Source organism: Apium graveolens, unplaced genomic scaffold (genome assembly GCF_009905375.1).
Source record: "Apium graveolens cultivar Ventura unplaced genomic scaffold, ASM990537v1 ctg5047, whole genome shotgun sequence".
NCBI classification, from domain to species: Eukaryota; Viridiplantae; Streptophyta; class Magnoliopsida; order Apiales; family Apiaceae; genus Apium; species Apium graveolens.
Genome location: NW_027418798.1, coordinates 27,932 through 39,225, shown reverse-complemented (window position 1 = coordinate 39,225; position 11,294 = coordinate 27,932). Strand labels below are relative to the sequence as shown.

General features: G+C 34.8%; 1 protein-coding gene and 1 long non-coding RNA gene across 2 annotated transcripts; both read right to left on the bottom strand.

The window, feature by feature from the left end:
- Positions 1 to 1,620: 1,620 nt before the first annotated feature.
- Positions 1,621 to 3,920, bottom strand: LOC141702420 (uncharacterized). Its single transcript, XM_074506109.1, has 2 exons — positions 3,029 to 3,920; positions 1,621 to 2,044 (listed from the first exon to the last, which is right to left on the bottom strand). Exons 1-2 carry the CDS (start codon positions 3,883 to 3,885, stop codon positions 1,999 to 2,001), a joined length of 903 nt encoding a protein of 300 aa, XP_074362210.1. The 5' UTR covers positions 3,886 to 3,920; the 3' UTR covers positions 1,621 to 1,998.
- A 1,308-nt stretch (positions 3,921 to 5,228) lies between these two features.
- Positions 5,229 to 9,924, bottom strand: LOC141702419 (uncharacterized). Its single transcript, XR_012567097.1, has 3 exons — positions 8,353 to 9,924; positions 7,515 to 7,595; positions 5,229 to 5,519 (listed from the first exon to the last, which is right to left on the bottom strand). It is a non-coding gene; the product is annotated as an uncharacterized LOC141702419 (long non-coding RNA).
- Positions 9,925 to 11,294: the final 1,370 nt, after the last annotated feature.

The window sequence follows — 11,294 nt, the reverse complement described above, 5'->3', positions numbered from 1 at the left end:
GGGCTTGCTTGAAGCCCTGACTGCTCTCGAAGAGATAGTTGCCCCCACCTGCTGCGTTTGAGATACTATGCAATAACTCCTCCAGGATAAAATAGTTCTGAGCTTTGAGTTGATAGCACCTCGAAAGCTCAACTTCGACTGAAACCTTACTTTGCTGGAAAAATCACTATCTGAATATGGGAGAGCAGAGAGTATAGAGATGAAAAGAAGAATGTAGGGTGTGGTGTAAAAAACTCAGCACCCTAGTCCTCTATTTATAGTAGAGGCTAAGTGTAACTGACCATCTCTCTTAATATCAGAATTAAACTGTACAATTAATGGATAAATCAAAACTGATAATTTTGAATTTAAAATAAAATTATAACAGCTTATTCATTAACCTCTCACATTATATCAGATTTAATTTTACTTTGAATATATTATCAGTTACAAAGTTATATAATAAATGTCCAAATTCAATGAATCTGACTAAGCCCACTTACAAAGTGCCTCTGCCTAGGGCTGTCAAACGGATAATTCGGATACGTATATACCTATATCCGTATCCGCATCCGCAATCATCAGATTCGAATACGGATAATATCCGCTTTATTTCGGATACAGATAATATCCGCTTTTTCTCGGATACAAATGCGGATATTTCGGACGAATATCAATTTTTTTGATTTTTTTTGTTGCCCCTACCGTTTTGACGATGATTATAGAACATTTTATACGATTAAATACAAATAATATATTTATATATGTATAAGGTATGTGTACAAGTATATAAAATTTGTATAAACGTATTATTTAATACATTTACACATACTATAAACTAAATACATAAATTTTAAATTATATATAATTATATATTTATATAATTTAAATATCATTTATATATTTAGTTTCGGATTCGAATATCCTGAATTCGGATACGGATAATATCCGCTTTTTCTAGGATACAGATAATATCCGCTTTTTCTCGAATACAGATCCGGATTTTTCGGACAAATATCAGATTTTTCAAAATTTTTTGACAGGACTACCTCAGCTCAATTCAGAATCCGAACCCAGCCCAACAGTAATAACCCAACCCAAACTGATAATAAATTCTAATTAAAATATTAAATCACAAATTAATAAAATTCTCGCCCAGGTCGCCTCGCGCCTCAGCCCAATTCAAAATCCGAACCCAACCCAAACTGGTAATAAATTCTAATTAAAATATTAAATCAAAAATAAATAAAATCCTCATCCAAGTCGCCTCGCTTACGCGAGACACCGAGACATTCGCCCATGATGCACACAAGAACACAATAAAGCATCACACACGTTACTAGTTGTACGCTACTTACGTGTGTGATACTATATAAAACCAATACCCCTTTATATATTTTCAATGCGAGACAAAACACATTCTCATTTTTCAAACTCTTTACATTCTCATTTTTCAAACTCTTTCAAGCCACTAAATTTAACTCTAATTCTTTATGGATTTTATTAAGAAAAATTCTTAAAACCATATATGAAAGTTTAAGTTCACGTAGAGAACAACTTCTAATCATTAGATTTAAGATTATAATAAAAAACATAATAAAACTATGATATAAAATCCAATTTTTCTAACATCTGGTGCATATCAAAAAAAATCAGCGTATCTAATGTAAGATAACAGAGGGCAGAAACAAAAATGAAGAACCTTGATTTGAAAGTTTGCATCAAATTCCCTTTCCCTCTCGTAATAATAGCTGTAGCCTGTATGTAGCGCTCTAAACAAGTCATTTCTCGATGAACAAACTACAAACCTTACACTGATCCAACAAATGATTCCAACTGACAAAAGTTGCAAACGATCCTCAAATTACCATCCATACAACAAGAGCTCAACTTCAGTTTCACAACACACGGTACTCGGTAACATGATATAGCAAGCATTGCTTCAAAAAAAAGTTAACTGTCCTCTGATGGTTTCATTCCTGCTTGCATCAGCACCACCCATCCTAGCAGCAAATTTCGTTACAGATACAACGCGTCTTCCAATTCTTTAGGCAAGTACTCACTCCTGCCAAATCAAAATCAAACATTTATACATTGCATGCCAAAGAATGACAACAGTTGCATAGAATTACAATCGACAAGCCATAATATATCAGGATTATCATTATTAAGAACACGGAAACTGTTAGACTACTCGGAGGGATAAAAAAAAAGTGGTACATTTTTATCTTGTGAATTGTGATGGTAAATGTTGCAAGGAAGCTCCAAAACAGCCCAAGTGACAAATAAAATGTTTCCCGGACCAACGTACCATACTAGTAATAACATTGTCTTCAGACATTTTGTTCTGGAAATTTAGTATTCCCTTGTCATGTATAATGACTCCTAGTTAGTCCATTTTTAATAACAAAAGCAACAAATTAAGTTGACAATCACTAAGGTAGACACCGGATCGATAACTATATGATAAAGGCTACAGATATTCAATGTCTGGATCGATTCTCATACTTACAAACGTTTGAACATGATTTTGAGTAGACTACAGAACTAAGTTTCAGGCAACAGTACCTAAACAATACACAGGATTGACCGACAACAGTTTATTAAATTTGAAATTCTAATCATTTTTATATACAGTAAAGCCATTAAGGGAAGATCAGTTATGAGGGAAATTTTTATTTATAATCTATGCACCTATAAGCCTTAGAAATCGAAAATATGACATTCTAATCATAGGACCAACCTTAAACTTAACAACATGACCACTTCTGCATTACAGAAGAATCGAAGGAAATTTTTTTGCAAGGTCAGTTTGGTGAACAACTACAGTCATTCATAGTGCAACAACAATTTGAAGTACACAATTGAACATTCTAATCATAACCAACTTTAAAAAGTACTACTTTTGGTGTCATATTCTACTTTGTTTACTGAGCAGGATTATGATCTGCGTGTAAGATCATTCAGCAGAGGGAGAATACACGTGTTTTATAACAATATTGAAGCACTATTTAAACACAACAAAAGCAAAGCTCCTGAAAGCAAATACCAGTCGTTAATCTCAGGATCAGTCTTCTTGCGTATGTGCTCCTTCCCAATCTGTACCATCCCTTTCAGACATACTAGGCTGTCTACGTGCATGTAGGCCTCGCGCCAATGTGGAGTCAACTCTTCAATCTCATTGTTACGAAACACACGGCTGGTATTAGGGTCGCAGAAATTATAAACCATGTCTGAATAATAATTATATATTGTCCCCCTCCAGGTCTCAATTACAATCTCTCCTGTGTTCAAGCACTGAGGAGCCAGTAGGTTTTCATACACAAGTGGTTGTGTCTCAAGCATAAGTGGTCCAATACTGTACATCCTTGTCCAATTAGCAGTATGGTCATCCAGCTCATACAAATCAATCATTTGGTTTGGATATTCACCTGGGGAATGAATTAGAGCAACAACCGAATTCCTCAGGTTCACAACCTGCACCATAGTATTCTGATTCTTGACGTGTTCTGGTAACAAAACCTTCTTAAACAACCCAGTACAAGGATCTATTCTCCCCAAAAACCTCAATTGATTTGACTGTGACTCAATCCCTATCCAGTATGGAACACCTTTTACGATAAATTTACAATGCGTTAAATTCAGTACAGGAATAAAGGGAATTGTCCCCCTCTCATCAACATCATCCCAAGAATCCCGATTTGCAGAGTAAATCACAACACGGGACTCTTTATGTTCCTCATCGCGATCAGCAGGAACAATGCATATAATTTTGAAATCATTCGTCACCACGTCAAAAGCCAAGCCAACCGACATTTTCCCCCAAGAACTGCCTTGTGGAAGGGCAATTGGTTTCCAGCGACGCATAGCAGGGTTCCATAGAGCAACATAACGACGGCCCAACATTTCTTGAGGATGAGAAAGACAAACAATGCCATTAATAGAACAGACAAACTATTTCTTGAGGATGAGAAATCAGAGAAGTTAATAGTCCTCGGGTAATTAGGCCTATCAGGGAAGTGTATATTGATGTCGAGGACAGGGATAGAAGGGCCTTTAACGCTCAAGAAAGCAATGAGTCTGCGCCTACCATGATCATAAGTGGTGTTACAGATAAGTTGTTGGTTGCTTGAAGAATTGTAATCAAGATGCTTTTGTATGAATGCAGGGTTATCAATGAGAGCTATCCAAGACTTGGAAAATTCCCTGCTTTTTAGTAGAAATTTTACGGAGAATCTGTAAAGAACATCAAGAAAAATATCTGGCAGGAGAGGGCTTATGGCTACAACAGGTTTCTCCTCCTTGGTTGATGGGTTTGAGGGAAGTGAGGATTTAGTGGCCTTATAATTTCTTTTCTTCGGTTTTCCTTTTTTCGACATTTTTCTTTGCTGGTGAAATAGAGATTCTTGAATCTTGTTTATGGGCTTTGACAGGGTGTGCAAGTGAGAGTTATTTTTGTTTGCGGTATGAAGATGATGAAGAAGATGATTATGAAGGGGGGATGAACAGAGTTGTAATAACTTGGAGGGTTAATTAACAGAATTTAGTAGCTTGTAAATTTAAAGAACAAGAGAGAGAGGAGAGAAAGAAAAGAGATGGATAAGAATATTTATAATAGCGTACTTGAACAGCTTTGGCGCCAAGAAAACTGAATTCAACAATTCTGATGATTCTTTATTTTTGGCAATTATTTTTATTTTTTTGCTAAATTATTGTTTGGCTATAATAATCACTGTATTGTTATGATAGTTGTATTGATTTGTCAGTGAAAAATATAATATATATTAAACAAGAACAAGATCACAGGTTCAAAACAGGGCAGTATGAAATTGGAATCTGATTTATTTATTTTTTAAAAAAATACAACAAAACATCTGAACACACCACATCTGGTTTATTAGACTTCTGGTTCAAACTGCAGAGTGGAGAAACTTGTTCACATATCATTTATATTAACTTGTATAGATTCATGTCAAAAAAAAACTTCTATAGGTTAGAGCATTACTTTCTTTAAAAGAAATTGACAATCTAAATTTTCCAACTAGAAATTGGTAAGGTAACGCTAGCAAGCCACACATTTTTCAACCACCTGCAGGCTACAAAAGCACTATCAGAGTCTACCAGTTCGGTAATAGCCAATTTGACTTTCAAATTTAATTGAGTCCGACAATCAAGATTTCAGTCCAAGATTAAAAGAAAACTGAGCTCATAAGTATAGTTTACCGGTAAAAACTCTGCATCTAGTACGAATTAATCAAGCATATAATTATTGCTAAAAGTTTTAATTATAGTATCATAATGTAAACACCATCTGAATAAAGGAACAAACAGGAATCAGTCTGTCCGAAAAAAGCAAACACTGAAGCAGCATTGGAGTTGAAGGATTTCTCCTACATTAAGTTTCTAAACAATAAATAGAACCACAAATTATCAAGAACTTTCAGAAGAAGCATTCTACATTCCATATTCCTTCCATAAGTCATCTAGTGGCTTCACTTTGCTGCATCCATATAGGGCTTCACAAAAACAAGAATTCATATCTGGAAGTAAATACCAAGATAAAGACATTAGACATGCAAACTATAAAGAATACATAAAATTGTATACCTATCGTAGAAAGAGATAGAAACCAACTTGGAAATAGTTACAAGGAAAAGAACATTTGATTACTAATGCATTCCATGAATTACATTATTTAACAAGGAGGCCATCAAAATAAATTGGTCAATGCACTAAGTTCTTTTGAGATAATTCTGTGATTCATCGATAGACAATATTTACTGAAAGTTAAAAGTGTTCCAAAAGGTAGTATATCTAACTGGTTTATTAAGCTGCATGTTTACTGTTTAGTATTTAGTCAGATTTCCAAAATACATGAATTTAACTATATAGAAGAAATTGGTATTTTGAATCTCATCTAACCAGGACTTCTTTGCCCAAATAAACATATTTAGCTGCTAAGAATCTTTATGATCTTGTAGTTGCAATTTTATTTATCAGTAAATTAGTTTATGGGAGTCAGGTTTGTTACTAGTTACTACCAGGACAAACAATTTACAAATCATTAGCTAACAAACATTTTGAACTGTATTTCTGTAGGCTTTGTTAAGGTACAAGATTATTGCGGAGTTTCCATTCAGCGGGGAAACATTATAATCGAATAGTTGCACTAAGATGCCTTGAAATTAGTGACAACTTGTGCTAGAACTGCTTTGCTGATGTGTATTGCCGCGGCGCGACATGATAGAAGGCGTCTACAAAATGACTCGGAGCTGAAGGAACTAAACATTAATATTGATCAATTTGAGTACTTCATAATAAAAAGAAGGAAGTAAGTTTTCAATTTACTTTTTAAAATACACGGAAAAATACTAGTTGTGCCTATATCATGTTAATCTCTTTCCAACAGCACGAACATATCAAAACTAAACACACTCCAGAACTTCAACAGTCAAACCAGCACACACCTTGGTTTAATCTACTACTAAGAATAAATGTGGAATTAGTTGGTCAACAATTAAAAGCTAATAAAATTGGCGGACTTCAGAGAAAGGTATTTGGTAATAATAAGAACACACAAAACTTAGCACAAAAATGCATTAACTGACCGGATTCTACATTCAAAACTACGCACAACATAAACATAAATAAGTAGAAATATAAACATATAGAACAGAAGATTGGTAGGACACTGAATCACCTGAAAAAGGATTGGAAGCTAATGCTTCAAGATATATTGTCAAATAAATTATACTCCAAAATTCTAATAATAAGACCATTCTAGCCTACTAACTTGAATTCTTAATTAAGTTCAGCAAGATAGCTGATTGCATATGTACTTAGACAGGATATTGTGATTGTCATGATTATTCATGTATGGAAGGTAAGGGCCTATAAGACCATAACGGCATTAGCTATGTATGTGTGTAACTGCGTATGTAAACATCACTATGCCTTGCAGTTTAGTGCATGTAATATACCTTGGTTAATATTTAATAGGGACAAGAGGCTTGACCAATATAAATCAGAAATTCTTTCAAATAATAAGCTTGATCTCTAGAGAACTTCAATTTACTGACCCATGCAACTTACATTTTTATTGCAATAGAGCCTAGTGGACATGAATAAAAACATGAGTCATTTTTGGCACCCGTTTAGCCACCTAATTTAAAATCTTATCATTTTTCATGCTTTTCATCTCATAATACCAAATATGGGTTTGGATTCATGCAAAGTAACTAAACCATGTCCTTTTTGGTTGTAAGTGAAGGGCAATGATAGTAAAACAAGACAAGGGAAGACTACATTACCATAACTCTTTAGATACGCTATTATCTTACATTCCTCTAAATTCGTTAAAATTATTTTACAATATATTTTAAACTAAGGAGTTTACAGAGGGGGGGGGGAATAATTGGGATGAGCCTACAACAAAAGAATGTAACAATATGCGTCCACCCAATTCAAACAAGAAACATGTAACTTCATAACATTACACATGTCCGATAATTGAAAGGATTCTACTAGTCCCATACCTTCCAAAAGTCTTCCGAATGCTTCACTCCCCCGCATTAAAGATGCCAAGCCGTTTCAAGTCTTTAGACAAACAGTCAGCCCTTCATGTAAAATTAAACCAGACAGAAATTACATCACAGGAGGGAAACAATTACATACACAGTAGAATGAGAAACCATCAGAAAACGTTAAGAACTATAGCACGACAATGTAAGGCTGGCAGAGAAAATGAAAAATATTAATTAAGTTGTTTTGATACCAAGATGCACAACAAACTAAAAATTGTTAATTTTCCCCAAAATTTGCAAGAAAAAATGTTTACTCTCCCCAAATTTGCAAGACATTAAGTATAAACCAGTCACGGAGTCACCACAAAAAACACCTCCAGAAAATAAATCCTTCTTTAGTACCTGGTTAGTAGCAATACTAAGTAAGAGACAGTTCTACAATGGGAGTTTCACTTTTGTCAAGTAAAAGGCTTTCCAGTCAGGTATCATATCTTAAAACAAGCAACAAGAAAAATTACATCAATACGACAAGGCTTCATATGACTGAATAAATAAAATTATGAGGATAGCTATATGTGCACACAAAAGATTGGATTGATGATATTTAATTACACAAATATACTTCCAACAATATTTTATGCCTGTTTGATATCTTTTCTTGATTATTACCTTATGGAAGTCCAGTTTGTTATTGCTAGAATAATCTCTAGACTAACTTTTTAAGTAATACTTTTGGTGCCATATTCTAATTCAGTTACCAGGTCTTATTATGCTTTACTTATAAAACCATTCAGCAGCTGAGCACATGCAAATTTCTAACATTTTTAAAATACAGTAAGAATGCAATTACCATTTCTGCACCCTAGGGTCACTCTTCTTCGTATCTTTGTGCTCCTTCTCAATTCCTTCAACACATACTAAGCTCTCTACGTGACTGTAGGACTCGTACCAACATGGATATAAGACTTGAACTTCATGGTTATAAGACAAATGACTATTTTAGGATCACAGAAATTTGAAAGCACTGAAGAACTAAGCACACAACCCCCTGACCATGTCTCAATAACAATCTCTCCCGTGCAGAAGCACTGAGGAGTCCGCATTCCTTTGAAGCCAAATAGACCAATACTATACATCTTTGTCCATTTCTCAGTGTTCTCATCCAACACATACAAATCAACCATCTTCTTCTCATACTCACCGGGATATATGACTAAAGCAGCAACAAATTCCTTCCAATTTACAAAACCCACGGCAATCAAAGCACTCTCCCTGAAATGTTCTGGACACTTTAGCCTCTTATACAACCCTGTAGAAGGATCAATTCTACCCAAAATCCTCACAATATTCGTCATATCTCGTGCATCAAACCCTATCCAATACGGGACATCCTTGACAACAAAATTGCTTGGTCGATAATTAGCACCAGGGTGGAAAGGAATTAAGCCTTTCTCATCAGCATCTTCCCAAGAATCCCGGTTTACAGAGTAAATCTCAAACCGAGACCATCCAACTTTATCAACACAAGGAACAATGCATATAATCTTGAAATCATTTTCCGCCTTATCAAAACCCAACCCAACATTCACATTGTGCCACTACTTGTTCTGCGGAAGTGGAACAGGTTTCCAATAACGAATAGCAGGGTTCCACAAAGCAAAAAACTTCTCCCTCATTTCACGAAAATGAGTCAAACAAACAACACCATTTATCGAACCAGCAAGAACCATACTCTTAGAAAAATCAGGAAAATTCATCTTGTCCGGAAAATCACGTCTAAAAGGCGAGAGCTTATGAATGTTAAGCACAGTCTCAGGAGGATGATTACCACCCCGTACATAAATAATGCGCTTAAGACTAAAGTCAGCAACAGGGTTATAACTATTACTTAAAACAACCTTGTTATTTCTTGAAAGATTAAAAGAAAGGTGGAGTTTGAAACAAGTCATTTTAGAGTAAGAAGAGGATGAATACTACACTCTTGATGAGCTGGATGAAATGGATCAGTCCAGGGTTTACCTGGAAAGAAAGTTCTCAAACATAAGAGTCAAGAAGTCCAGGTACTTCAGGGGTAAAGGACAATCCTCCTACAACAATGAATGAAAGGAAATCTTATATGAAGAATTCAAACACAACTCGCAAGAGTGGCTAAAAGTCAGGAACTGTGGACAGATCTAAAATTAGATACTAAAACTGTGTAGAGCTTGGCCATTTTGACACATAATGCAAGAAGCCAAAGAAGGTGAAGAAAGACAAGGCATACTTGGAGCCTGAAGTTAAATATGAGGCTCTTCTGAAAAAGCAACAAGACAAAGCTTTTATTGCTGGGGAAAAGTTGGGATGATAGAGATAATGAAAATGACAATGAAGAATATGAAAATTATGCTCTTATGGCCTTAGAGGAAGGAGAGTCGTCTGCATCAAAGTCTGAGGTACCCATCTTAACCTCTATTGATTTGAATGCCTCTCAATATAAAGAAACTGTTGAAAAGATGAGCATGAAAGTATTTTACATTCACACAAGGATAATAGCTGCCACTGAAGATTCTCAAGAACTAGAATTGCATCTTTTGAGCCTAGATTCTGTTAGGCGAGGAAATGAATATTTAAAGAACAAGCTAAAGTGTGCAGAGGAGATAAAGTTTGTGGTAAAAAAGATTGAGAAAATGAACTTAAAATTAAGTCAGTTAAGAATGCATCTGAATAAAGCAAGAAATTTGTAATAACCCCAATTTTTGGAATTTTTTAAACCCTTATGAATAGTGTTTTGCTGATTATGCTGAATAAGAAAACTTTTCATGCCACACTATGTAGGGGTTCTTTTATTGATCTTCTGGGATATTATTAGTACTCTATGTGGTATATAAGTGTATGTAAAGATCGTCAGAATTCAAATCTGAACACTTTGATTTTTCCCGAAATTCCACCAGATACCGAAAGAATTGAGTATAAGGTAACAGGATAAAAAGATTTAAATTCAAGGATTATAAGAGAGGATCATAAAAGGAATATAATGTATTGAGAAAGGTTAAGGGAACCCAAGTAATAAGATCCCGGGTATGATCCCTCAAACGATAAACGAGAACGAAAGTTAAGCGAACCGTATAACAGATCAGCGGTCATTAGCCAAGTAATTAGAAGCTAATCAAAGAGATTAGTGGGGATGATGTCATCAAACCAATGAGAAGAGGACAAAGGTGGGAGGGTGACATCACATGGTGACATAAGCATGACCAAAGCAAGTGTGTTGTTGGTTGATTTAGAACCACACAAAAGTTACCATGGTAAAAGGTAAGAAAACAAAACCAAACAAAACCAAACAAATCAAAAAAACAACCAACCAAGACAAAACATTTCAATTTCACCAAAAACAAAAAGCTATCTCATTTCTTCATCAAGCTGTCGGCTTTTTTCATTTTCAAAGGAAAGAAAAAATCCAAAACCAAGATCCAAGCTTTGTTAAATCATGAGGTAATTATCTAAGGTTCCTTATACATAGATATAGCTATCCCATGAGTTTAAGCTTCTAATTCCTTCACAATCTCTTCCAATAAATCAAGGAAGAAGACGGTGAATAGTAACCTTCAAAAAGTAACTTTGGATTTCTATATTTTTATGAAAGTTCAAGGTAGCTTAAGCATATATCAAGGCTTCCATGGGCATTCCAAGGATCTTTCATTGATTAAAAGCTTCAAGGAAGGTATAACTCTAAATTATCTTAGCATTAAGTTGTTTGGTATAAATAATTATGATGATGGAATGATAGATTAAGTGTAGTAGTTGCTTTGTCAT

Coding starts and splice junctions, on each gene's coding strand:
- LOC141702420 (XM_074506109.1), bottom strand. CDS start 3,885: ATGTTGGGCCGTCGTTATGTTGCTCTATGGAACCCTGCTATGCGTCGC. Junction 2,045..3,028: donor GATCCTGAGATTAACGACTG/GTATTTGCTTTC, acceptor TTGATTTGGCAG/GAGTGAGTACTTGCCTAAAG.